Below are 12,933 nucleotides of genomic sequence, written 5' to 3' on the forward strand. Positions count from 1 at the left end.
AATTCGAGCTCGGGCTACCTCGCTAGTACAAAAGCAATGGAATATGCGAAGAAAAAACTTGTCAAAAGCGTCCATGGAGGTTCTTTGTCGGTACATTGAGCGATATAGAAGGCCAGTAAAAAGATCGACTACATTATCTCTCCGAGATGCTGCATAAAAACGTTCCTCCGCAGCTGATTCGTCCACATTGGCAGGTACCTGCAGCGTTTACACGACGCTACACCCGACAGCGTGTCGCCGGCTCGTGAATACAAATGCACCTGCAGGTAGACGTTGACCTACGCACAATAGCGCACGAAAGACGGAAAAATTCATAGCCGCTTACGGTGAAAAGTAGCCACGATCGATGATCGACGACAGCTTCTGCCTCGATCGTCTTTTTCGACGAGCTTGGGTCCGATGCTCGATGCTTATTCGTTACGCGCGAGGTTAAGCTCCCAAACGTCGACTTTGATTCTCCCGAACTACCGCATCAACGATTCCTTTTTACTTAGGAGGTTTATCTCTGTCTAAAGAAATACGAGCAAATTTTTTCTGCATTGATTTTTATTATTGGAAATTCTTTCGTATTTAATAAAAAGCGAATTCGAACGAGTCGTTCCTTCTATTCCGACTGGAAAGAACATCGATCGAACGATAGCAGTGGCGATGAGAAATCGGTTTTTACGGACGACAGTACGTTTTCTCGTGACGCGGAACAGAAATTCACGGGACATTAAAATAGTCGATGAACGTCGATGGATCATCAATGGGAGGTTTGTTCCGGCGTTGCTGCGGAGAAAACGATCTGAGAAGGCCGATATTCGAGAAATTCGTGTTAATATTCGTGCCAGGAGGTCGTCTCGATCGCCGATCTATCGATCGACCGTTCGAACCTCGTCTATCAGCCACCGGCGAATGCTCGCGTTCGCCAGCCGATTTCGTGACCGATTTTTACCAAAGAGTAGAAAGCAAGGTGAATAGGGAACCCCAATAATAGCCAGAATACGAACCGTATCGAGTTGACCGCTGCATAAATAACGCTGAAACCGTGTCCGATTGGAAATTCTCCTTGCGTAACGAGTAAAATGAATATTTTAACCGGATAATCTTGGACATTACGGACATTTAGCGAGATTGCAGTAGCTGTGTCGCTATTCGATGAATATATCGACCAGTACCTCTGCTTTTTCGCTAGAAACGTCTTATTTTAAGCGATACTACTCGTTCCGATATACCGCTTCGTTTCTCTTTCCAGATTATTTCGTCGAAACGTACAGAGAGTAAAATGTAGCAGCTACGTCGGCAGTGCTACATACGTAAACAATGGAATAGACGCGACACGTGCATCGGTAGCAGCGAACGCGTAAACTATATTCCACCTCCTGTTGCCGTAAAAATCGTCTCTGGCGGAAGGACACAGCCAGGAAGCGTTCGGTTGCGAAGCGACTGGACTCGGAAGGAATCCGGAGCAGTTGCTCGTGGCCACCGCGAGGAGACGAAGGTGAGCCAAACCGAAACGGAGAAACGGGTCTCGGCTCGGTCTGACGAACGCGCGAATCTCCGCAGTTTTTCGTAATTCCAATAGCTGGATTGCTGCGAGTTCGACGTTGCTCCGCGAGGAAGCGTGGCGTGGCGATCGTGGCGCGAGCAAATCCCTCTGGATCGCACGGACGAACAATTACGCCGGTTGTTCTAGGCAAGTGGAGCGAAATCCACGATCCATGAACTAGAACCAGCCTCGTTCTTCCGAGACACTCGATTGGATCGGTTCGCCGGTGTAAAACCGGCTGGGCGTCGGCGGCGGCGGCTGCTGCCAGCAGAAAAGAGACGGAAAGAAAGAAAAAGAACCGCGTGCTCTGCCCACGAGGGAGAGGGATGGACTGGATGTCGACTGGCCCGGGAAGAAGAAGCAAGAGAAGAGAAGAAGTAAGGAGAAAGATCGAGGCTCGATCTCTCTGAGTGCCTCTGGCCGCTGGTCTCTCCCCTTCCCGCCCACCATCGACCGATCTCCTTCTTCAGTGCCGGCGCCGTACGAGTTTCCTACAGGTGGACTTACAACCTGCCCCACGATTTTTTACCTTCCGTTACCCGTTCGCCCGAACTTCGCCTTTCGAACGTGACGCGATCTACCTTCATCTTTGTTTCTAGTAAATAATGCTTCGACCGGCTGTTACCTCCTCCTGGAATTCGACTTTCCTCTTATGTACAGGTGCTTGAGATCTAAGACGAACAAGGAGTCTTCGAGTTGCTGCACGGTCCATTGACTTTCGGAAGGATCGATCAGGTATGTAAATGCACGTAAATGAACGGGTTCTTTTGGCAAATTGGTAATAGTCCGGTGGCGAAGATGCAACGCGTTTGCGCGCTGCATTTCGAAGGAGGATTCGAGATGGATGTTTATACCGGCTCTGTAGATAGAGAATATAAGATTCGAAGGAGATGGATATGTTTATCGATCAGGGGGGCACCGAACCTTGGTATTACGCACCTGTTCCTCATACCATGTCTCTACCTAAACCTCCTGCGTTCAACCTGCGCGGCACCGCGTCGTAGGCACTGGTAGATAGGATACCCGTGGATCTCCCTCCCTCGTTCCTGGTCCCCTTTGCTCTGCGTCTCCGTTAGCGATGGCTTTGACGCGGAATGGAGTTTTTCAGTTGGAGCAAACGTTGCTGGAACGTCGATCGTACCCATGCGGGGTAGAAAATGAGGGTAGAAAGGCTTGATCTTGCAACGACCGGAGAAATGTTTGCGTCGACGTCGAGGTTGACTGATCGAAGAACGAGTGAATGAATTTGTAATAGAAAAGTATATTGAAATAATTAATGGTATAAGTACAAGTATAACGCATAAGTTTACGCCGATTCAGATCCTTACTCTCTTGTGTCTAGTGTTACTAGACAATGGAACGATAGGGGATACGTTCGTATATTTATAGCAAAAGGACATTACCAAAATAAGTCGAGTTGTAGCTTTGGCTAGAGGCTACAGGGAACGTAAATAGAAATCTGTTTATTAATTCTCTCGTTCCTAGACCTTGTAACCCAAAACATAACGTAGTAGTAGCAAGTAAATACGGTAGTAGTAATAGTAGTTCCAGGTCATGGATACATATAAATAAATAAAGCTGTATAGTTCGATAGTTTGGAACATCGTATCGGTACGTATAGCTATGTATGAACGATCGTCCGTGGGATTTCCAGCGCTGCAAGAAGAATTATTTCATAGGGTGTCCTCGGACGATCAATAATATCGTCGATGTTTCAAGGGTCTGGACGGAGGTGCGGCTTATCGATAAATATTCGCAATATCGTATCGACGATATATACCGACCCTTCTAGTCGAGAATCTTGAAATACTGACGGTATATATCGGTATAGTTCAAGGGAAGCCTCAAATCGTTTATCAAACGGAGACGTGCCTCCTCAATCCGTCGAATGTCTATGGAGCAACTGAACGAGTAACACGGAAGAACGTTCGCGTGAAAAATTACCTTTAAATACGTTTCCTCTATCGTTGAATAGCCAGCAATCTAATCTCAAAGTCATTTCATGAATTTTGCATCGCGCTTCAAATAGATATTATCTATCTCGCATTATAGTTTCGAAATAGCGCAAACCTTACGGGCGGTTACATATTCGACAATTTAGTCAATCGTTATCTTCGATGTTCCCTTTGGTTATCTGATTTTATCGTAACGCATTAACGATGTCTCGTTGCAGCGAGCCGTAAGCGTTAATACGACCACTGTTGTCTCGTTTCTTCGATCTGCCGTTAAACTTCTACGTCTCTCTGACTCTTATTTGCATGTATAATTTAAATTTTCATGCAAATTAAATTCGATCCGTACATAGACTATGCAAATAGATTCTCGCGTGTCCATGCACGTTGCAGTAAAATTACTCCCGTATTTCTGCCGCCGCGCTTCCTTCTCGTTTGAATTAATCCGAACGTTAACGTCACCCCGAACACGCTACGATTGCCGAAATTTTCTGACTTCCATATCGAATTAAAATTACGCTCAATTCCACGAGACGATTAACCTGTTTGACCCATTATCGTGTACGTACAGGTGGACAAAAATTTTCTTCGAATAAACAAAGTTCTCGGCGCTCGTTCCCTACGCGGCAGCTGGGCAATTGTTCGAGCAGGATGCTGAACGCGGAAGGGTCTCGGTCCCATTGCTAGGGCCTGCTCCAGGTTCTGCTGCGTCTCGGTTGGACTCCCATTGGCCGGTTCCATCGGACTCTGTCGCACCGTCGTCGGCCAGAAGCGAGGCAGTCGGAGCACAGCATCCAGCAGCAGCGCTACTAGCGGCAGCCGAACGGAAAGACTCCCAGGCAAGTCGTGGTCTGTTACCTGTGTGTCCGCGTGCGTGTGGACCATGCGTGTGCCTCGGCTGCGTGGGTGTGCGCCGAGGTAGCCTACCTGGCGGCGTCCAACACGCAGTAAACCGCGCGCTCCTTCGTGTCTACGATCGAGAAACGTAGGTACGGTGCTACGTCCGCGACGATTACGCGGTTTTCTTCCTTTTCCTTACGTTCCTTTTTTTTCCTCTCTCTCTCTCTTTCTCTCTCCTTCTCTCTCTCTCTTTGTCCATCTATCTATCTCCCTCTCCGATCGCGACTTCGCGGTGATCCAAGCTTCCGGAAGAGGAGAAGCGATCCACGATCGAGCGGTATCGAGGAGGTTGGAGGAGGTGCGCGGCGAGTGTGCGAGTTTCGTGGCCGAAATCGTGTGCCCCTACCAACTTGATTGTACGATTCACAGTGTGTCGCTAGTGCGGATCCGTGTATGTGTGCTTACGTGGGTGCTCGCGGATGGTTTCACGATAAAGCAGCCGAGGAACGAACAGCAGAATCGTTGGTGGCAGCGACTCGATGTAGCCGATCCTGGTATCGCGACGAATGCTCCCGCCAGCGATCGCTGCACAGGATCACACGTCTCGGGCGGAGATGCGACGGTGGAACGATATCGGCGGAGAGTAAACGCGAGATCGAGAAGCGTTCTCGACGGCCGACGTTTCCCTGGTGAGCCCCTGTCTAGGATCGTACAGGCGTCGAACATTTCGATCGATACGGAGGTAAAGAGGGAACAAGGTGGTCCGCGCTCGTTGCGTTCTTCTGGGCATTGGCGATTCCAACATGGCCGCTAGGACTAGCCGTGACCGCTGGGTCCGCGGAAGCCATGTTGGCAGGTGTGCTCGGCTCGAGATAACCAGTTCACGTTCGTGGAACGCACGCGGCTGGCAAAACGGGAGCGGGTTCCACGCATTATCGCACAATTGTCTGGGAAACGCGATACGCGATAAAGTCGTGTTCTTTTGATTCATTAGACGAGCAATTAGTCATGGCTTTAGGTCGAAACCGCGCTTCGTTTCACGCTGTTAAATAGCGTTGTTCGTTGAATTTATCGCGAACGAGACCCGCGTTGCTCGGGGGATTCCGCTTTTCTTATCGCTCGATCGCTTTATTCGCGTAGGATCGTGAGTAAGGTCCGATGGAAGAACGCTTTTCGAACAGAGATGTTTAAATAGAGTTTAGTTCGTAGGACGATAGTAAGAGAATTTCTTCGCCGTACGGAACGTATCGTATAAAGGATCTTGTTAATTAACGATCGATTACGATAATGGAGCAAAATATCACGAGCAAACGATATCTCTCGGACTGTGAATTCAATTCGTATCGATGTTTAATGGAAGTCACAGACGAATAGCAAGATGGCGGATATGTTTAACGTGGTTTACACTTAACCTTGTCACGTGGATTCCTCGGCTTAATTTCAAAAGATCGATTATCCATGATGATTTTCGCACAAGTCGCTGATGTATTCGGCGTTCGTAGATTCGTTCTCGTCGATCCGCTCTTCCTTCTTTTTTTTTTTTTTTTTTATCGCGCGATAAACTACAAATCATAGGAAGTTCGGAGAAACAAACGTTACGAACGTAGCCAAAGTCCTTGAATCGCATTTCCATGGCATTTCGTAATCGGAGTATACGTTACCATTTTGCAACGGTGTGAAAGTCGCTTTACAACTTCTTGCTTCCAAGTAGTAGTATTGTTTATCTAGAATTTTTTTCCTTTCTCAGAAGTCTAAATCATTTGTTTCGGGGTAAATGCCGTACATGGTAAAAGTTTTATCTTATCACGAAGGTAGAGCGGAAGCGAAAATATATGGTTTTATCGGTTATCGTGAAAGGTAGCGTTACATATATTCCCCGATTTTATTATTTTAATTCGGTTCGGCTTTTCCAACGAATAAAAATAAATAATAGCTGAGAAGTGTCGTCTTTGGGAACAAGTATCCAGTAATTTAATACCAATGGAACGTTTACGCGTCGATCGTCGATTAAATCTTCCCTCTAAACGAAAGTTATCCGAACAAACGTGTCGTTTCTCGCTTGCATCTACCCAGTCTCTCGATTTATAACAACACCGTCGCGGTACGAAAAATATATGCGTCGTAACGATTTACATCGGAAAGAATATTTTACCCAAAACTCGAACAATAACTTTAACGTAAGAAAAATCACGCGATGAAGAACTTATCCGAACGGTGGAACTCGCATTTGTAAATTACGTTTTCTATTTCCACTACTTCCACACATCCTATATTTCCAGTCGTCGGGTATCTTTTTCACGCGGAGCTGAAATTCAGTACAATTCGCGTGTAAATTCCCCTTGTACCCTCCGAGGAAACCTATACGATACGATATCTTTTGTACGATTACCGACAACAAGAGGGGCATCGATCAGCAACGAGGTTGATTGAAATTGCAGGTGTCATCGGTATGCCGACGGACATCGTGGCGTCGTCGGCCTCGGCCTCGGCTACGGTCTCGGAAGAGACGAGCAGAGGTCGGGACCTGGGCCTTGGGCCGTCACCAAGGACGGCACCGACTTCAGCGGGCGCATCGTCCTCAGGATCAGCGGCACAGTCGACTTCCAGGGGCTTCGACCCGTCTAGCGCCCTGGCTGCCTATCATCACCATCGACACGGCTTGGTAGCCGGCTTGGGTCACCATCATCACCGCGAATCGTCCGCGTTCGTGCCCGTGGTGCCTTCGAGGCTGCACTTGGCGCCCTATCCGGCCGACCTGCACCCTCACTTAACCGGGCCACCACCTTCCTCGTCGAACGCGTCGAATCCGGATCACGAGGTCGGCGCGGAGTCGTCCGTCGCGAGAAAATCCTCGTCCAGTTACGAGATTATGGCTATGATGGCGGACAAGAGGAAGGAATTAGCCGCGAGGGCTCTTCTGCTTCCTCCGCCGCCTCTTCTCGAACCACCGCCCGGTTACCCGGTATTCGCAGGTCCCTTCCCGGGTGGTTCGGCGGCGCTCTATCCGCCTGGTGGACCCTTGGCGCATCAACATTTGGATAGGAGGCTCCTAAGGGCACCGGGAAGGGCGTCCAGGCCTAAGAAACAGTTTATCTGTAAATTCTGTAATCGACAGTTTACAAAGTCGTACAATTTGTTGATTCACGAACGGACGCACACGGACGAGCGGCCGTACTCGTGCGATATCTGCGGCAAAGCGTTCAGGAGGCAGGATCACCTTCGAGATCATAGGTAATTTCGTTTTTTATTATCAAATCTGTGAAATTGTGCGAAGGCGAGAATTCGATTCGACGTGACGAGCCAGGCTACGCTGGGAACTGCAACGCCTCTGCTATCTCGCTGTTGCACGAATGCGTCGTTATCAGACCAAACTAAACCCGGCCCTATGTACATTGCAGGTATATTCACAGCAAGGAGAAGCCGTTCAAGTGCGGCGAGTGCGGCAAAGGTTTCTGCCAAAGCCGTACCCTAGCCGTGCACAAAATCCTTCACATGGAAGAATCTCCTCACAAATGCCCGGTCTGCGCTCGAAGCTTCAACCAACGCAGCAACCTGAAAACCCACCTCCTCACTCACACGGATCACAAACCTTACGAGTGTACCTCGTGCGGCAAGGTGTTTCGCAGAAACTGCGACCTGAGGAGGCACGCGTTGACGCACGCGGTAGGCGACGTGCCTCCCGAAGCGTTGGAGGAGGCTCTCAGGGACGACGACAGCCCGGAAGAGGACTGCCAGGATGCCGGCTCGTCGTCGTCCGCGTCCACGACCAACTCCTCCTTGCCAGCTTCCGCGACGAACGCTTCCTATCCCTCTCAGAGCTCGTCCGGACCGCCGCAACCGCCTCCAGCGCCAGCTTCCTCGTCCACCCTTCCACAGAGACCTCATCTCCAGATCAGAAGAGACCTGCTTCCGGCCGTAAAGCCGTCCTCCACGGTAACCAGCAGCGCAACTGGCGGACACTCTGTCACACAGAATCCTCCTGGTGCGCTCCCACCCCCACCGCCATTGATTCTGACCTCGTACAGACGAAGAATCGGATCACCCGGACCGTCGAGGGTGCTGCTGGAGCTGCAGGAACGCGAGAGGGAACGAGAACGAGAGATGGAACAGAGTAGAGAAAGAGAACGCGACAGAGAACGAGAGGAAGAGGTGTCACGACCACCCAGGGCACCCACCCCTCAGCCGCCACCTCCACCCAGACCCGCCCCAGCCAGGCAGGGGTTCACTATAGCGGATATAATGCGTCGGTAGAAGGGACAATGTCGCAACGGAGAATACCAAATGATCGTCTGCTGTGAAATTGGATTTCGAAGAAGGGGACTAATTGGTGCAAACGAATGGAATCGTCGTGGACGTCGTTCGGATATGATCCGAGTGATGGGGTATTTTGTAAGCGATACATTTGTATCTGGATGGTAGAGAGTACGGCGGAAGAGGATGTTGCGTGTTAGGACTTTTACATGGGTGGTCCAAGTGGCGTAGGCTCGTACGTCGATAATTTAATTTCGTTTCGGGTGATCGCGGTGATTTTATCGCGATACATGGAGCGAGTATATTCCGTGGAATGTTCCGACAGATATCAGGTTACTATTTTAACGTTTCTTACGCGTGGATTTCCACCGATGCTGCTTGATACGGAAACTAGACGGGAATAGGCGTTTTTTTCTAGAAAGACGGAAAAACGTCGTCCTTGAAAAAATGCTACGAGACTTTCCTTACGAGCGAGCTTACGTCAATTTGAATTCCCAGCCTTTGTGTAGTATAAAAGAATGAAACATGCCAAATGACGAAGATCGTTTTACAACGGTGGAAATATCGTCACGACGATCGAATGGTATTGTTTTTTCGATTTGATCGACAATTGCAAAACCATTGCTACAGACTGTGGTATTTTTTAGTTCATTAAACGAACAATGTATAAATTGTATAATCTTTTTCTATTACGAAATTAAATGGACATTATATTACTTTAATTGTTAAACGTTAAATGTTAAGTATTCGATATCTTTTTCTTAGGAGAAAGATTAGTTCGTAGATAATATAATAATAATTAGACGCAACGTTAATTATATATTACTGTTACGAAGAGCGTTTATAAAAAGAGCATTTATAATTGTTGTACATATGAAAATATTAGAAAAAGATTGGAAATTTATCGAGTGATTGATCTTTAATTCAACGATGAACTATAAAGAAATTGCAAAGAAACTGTTTTATACGAATCTTCAATCGCTGTAGAAAAATGGCAATATCTGTTTTTCGATACATGATCGAAAAGCGACTATAAAGAATCGTGGCAATATTTTTACCGTTCTTCGATACGATTTTATGTCGCGTTGGCAATTGAAAGAAGTTTTTATCCGTAGTTATATACGTATATGGCTGTATTTTTATATTCGATAAGGGAGAAGAAAAGGAAGAAACAAAGAAACCTTAAGAAAAGTACAACGTGGAGAGGTTGGAAGCGTTAACATTGACAAAATTTTATCATATTGGTGCATTGAGAGGACGTTTGTACATACAATTACGAAGTCTAGTTAATCTTGCAACGACTAATCGTATTTTATACGCTGCGAATGTAAATTTCGTACTTTTTCTATCGGTCATTACGGATGAATATTCTGCCGACTATTCGCCGAGTCGTAGAAAAATTTATTCAACCGATATCGACGTTTCTTACGATTACGATATCGATTTTCAACGACAAAAAATGTGCCTTATTTTGTATCGTACAAAGGACGATGAGATGCGACGAAGTGGTCGAGAATTCTTTCGGTCTTCCTCGGTACGTTTTTCGAAAAATCTCTACAACTTTTTCCATCGACGTTCCATCCGCATATTTATCCATATTTCGGTAACGTTGGGAAATTTTCTGGAAGAAGAAAAATTCAAAATCGACGATAGTACGAGCCTTCGAGTACACCCGTTCAGAAAAAAGAAGCGACGTTCTCATGACTTCCATGATACTCGCCGACTCCGCGAAGAACAGAAAAGAAGAAAAAGAAAACGAACTTGAAAGATTCTCGATAAAGGAGATGCCGTAAACGAAGATCGAAACGGGAGGATTGTAAAACGCCTTCATTGTCTGCAACGACTCAAGGAGGGGATAATGCAAATTTTTCGGCCACAGGAAGAACCTGTGCCACCGTTGCTACAGGTGACAGGTGCATTAGGGTGTCGAAGCTACTTGGTTTAGGTGGTACCTGCTCTCTTCTAAAAATATTTCTGACCCTAGACCGTTCCCCCCCCCCTTTTTTTTCTCCTATTCTACCGGCGGAGAGCATCATTAAGGGTCCTTTTGTGACCGAGGATGCACCGTCTAACCGCAACGATGATCTCCCCTTCGGTTTTACTACTGGTCGAAACGCGTTTCTCTTCTAGAAGAAACGTCTGTGGAATTTATTCGTCGAGCTCGCTTCTTCCTTCGGCGTTTAACGCTGTCCGTTGTTCAACTCTTCGAGTCGAACGGTATTTCACCGAGAACGATGCCATCTTTGCAGTTTTTAACTTGCCACTTGTTTATCGAGCGGACGAAAATTGTGCGATAGAACGGGAACGACACTGATTTGAACTTTGCAATGGATAGTGTACCTTTTTTTTTTTTTTTTAAAGAAGTTGTTCGTTTTAATTATTAGGCGGACGAATTTGAAAGAAGATGGCGTTAAAAATATTTCTTTGAAAAGATTCGGATTATTTATCCTACGAAAAAGCCTGAAAATGTTTCGACATTTACTTGACGATACTTTCGCCGTATTGTACGATCGTTGAGAATCGTTGAAAATCTGAAGAAGCAGCTCGTCGAGAAGTGGAAGACAATTATATAAACCGTACGAAACGAAATATCTTTACGAGAACGAAATGAAAGCCATTATACAACGTTGTAATTTTTATCTCGAAGTACACGTTAAAGTAGGAATAAAATTCCTAGGCCTATGTGTATAAGCGCGAAAGTGATGGGAAAGGAAAGAATGCGTTTGTGTATGAGTGTGCGAGAGAAAGCGAGAGGGAGAAAGTGCGAAACAAAAGAATTAAAATATTTTGTACTATTTTTTAATATACCTACTGTATAGTGATATATGGAAATGTACAATGTACTATGTACAACGAGCTCTGTTCCGCCGAATGAACTAGAAATTCGCAGATGGTTTAAGTCTCCTGTTATTTTCTATGTTATTAATTTACGCCATGCACGAGCATCTATATTTTTAGATTTATACGAGAGTTAAGTAAGTTTGTAAATTATATTAAGAAAAACGAAATAAAAGATATTAAAAACATTCGCTCGCATATCCTTCTTCGCGGTATTTCAGAATCTTCTGAATTTAAACGACGTAAGAAAGACGATTGATAGATAGGTGAACGAGTAGATATTCCACGGAAAAACGGTATTCTATATTGTAATTTTTATCGACGTTGCCGATTATAAACGCGCTTGTAAAGATTAAATGCGTATTTTGAAAATAATCGAATAACAACAACTATTACCGTTGATCCATTCATAACCGACTGAAGATATTTTACCGACTGTTAGTAAATTTTATCAAGGAGAATAAACTGGACCTAATTCAAAAACTTTATTACCATCGATCAGTTTTTGATCAACCGAAGCTACTTGACCGACTGCTGGTACACCTTATGCGATCTTTTATTAAAAAAAAACATTAACTACACAGGCCTACCATAGAGAAGATATAACAGATAAGTTGCTATACTTTAGCAACTTGAGCGATTACAGAAAATATATCGAAACCTTTGATCTTTCGCGCGATCGGAATTTCACTAGAAGACGATAAGTAAGTCTACCCTGTTCCTCGTCTCTTCTTTAATCCCTAACATCTTGCGCGTAGATAATACAAAGAAAGCTCCTTTTATCGAATGTAGGTTATGCAACGTACGCTCGCCTTACCGACCGTAGTCCATCTTGGTATACCTCATTTGTTTCTCTTACCTTCGGTGTACCCTACGTCTAAAAATTCGTGCGTCTAACATAAATGCGGTAAGCCATAAAAGTATGATCTCCCAACTCCGCCGTATTGTTACACAAGCGGGCGACTCCGATAGAAAATCCCAGCGTCTAACCGAAAGTACGATACAAGATGCATACGTGTCACGCTTCTAAGAAATTCTATCTGAACTCTTTCGAAAGAAGGACTTAAATTCTCTCGGAGAAGCAAATACAGCTGTACGCAGCGGAAGCGGGAATATCTACGTCTTCGCGTTACTCGTACGCGTCGCTCGACGACGCAAGAATCAACGACGAACAAAGCATAGAAATATACCGTGAAAATTCGAAACGAAGGAAAAACCGAAGAGTATACGAGAAGGAAACGAAGCTTTCATCCGTGCGTTTCACGAGAAATCATGTTGGATCGCGAAAGCTGCGTCGTTGTAAATCTACGTAACTTCTACGAGACTGTCTAACCACTCTGATAATTCAAGCACCAATGGCTGGAAAAAATAATGCAGCTCGATTAAGAAATGGTTAAAACCGCGCTCGATAGCGATGACCGTGCGCGCGTAGCAAAAAGCATACGTCGAGACGAAGCTTGGCAAACGCAACTCGGTTTTACGAGCGGTCGGCTTTATAGCGCGCGAGGTCACTAAAAATCG

General features: G+C 46.0%; 1 protein-coding gene across 1 annotated transcript; it reads left to right on the forward strand.

Moving 5' to 3' along the window:
- The first annotated feature begins 1,550 nt into the window (after positions 1 to 1,550).
- LOC117154735 (brother of odd with entrails limited) lies at positions 1,551 to 11,600 on the forward strand. The gene is made up of 5 exons (XM_033329977.2): positions 1,551 to 2,028; positions 2,131 to 2,266; positions 4,055 to 5,012; positions 6,762 to 7,554; positions 7,722 to 11,600. Exons 4-5 carry the CDS (start codon positions 6,773 to 6,775, stop codon positions 8,572 to 8,574), a joined length of 1,635 nt encoding a protein of 544 aa, XP_033185868.1. The 5' UTR covers positions 1,551 to 2,028; positions 2,131 to 2,266; positions 4,055 to 5,012; positions 6,762 to 6,772; the 3' UTR covers positions 8,575 to 11,600.
- Positions 11,601 to 12,933: the final 1,333 nt, after the last annotated feature.

This window comes from Bombus vancouverensis, chromosome 11 (genome assembly GCF_051014615.1).
Source record: "Bombus vancouverensis nearcticus chromosome 11, iyBomVanc1_principal, whole genome shotgun sequence".
NCBI classification, from domain to species: Eukaryota; Metazoa; Arthropoda; class Insecta; order Hymenoptera; family Apidae; genus Bombus; species Bombus vancouverensis.

Bases quoted from the DNA above. Each gene is read 5' to 3' on its own strand.
- LOC117154735 (XM_033329977.2), top strand. From the start codon at position 6,773: ATGCCGACGGACATCGTGGCGTCGTCGGCCTCGGCCTCGGCTACGGTC. The intron at 7,555-7,721 runs GTAATTTCGTTT...TGTACATTGCAG, and splicing joins GATCACCTTCGAGATCATAG to GTATATTCACAGCAAGGAGA.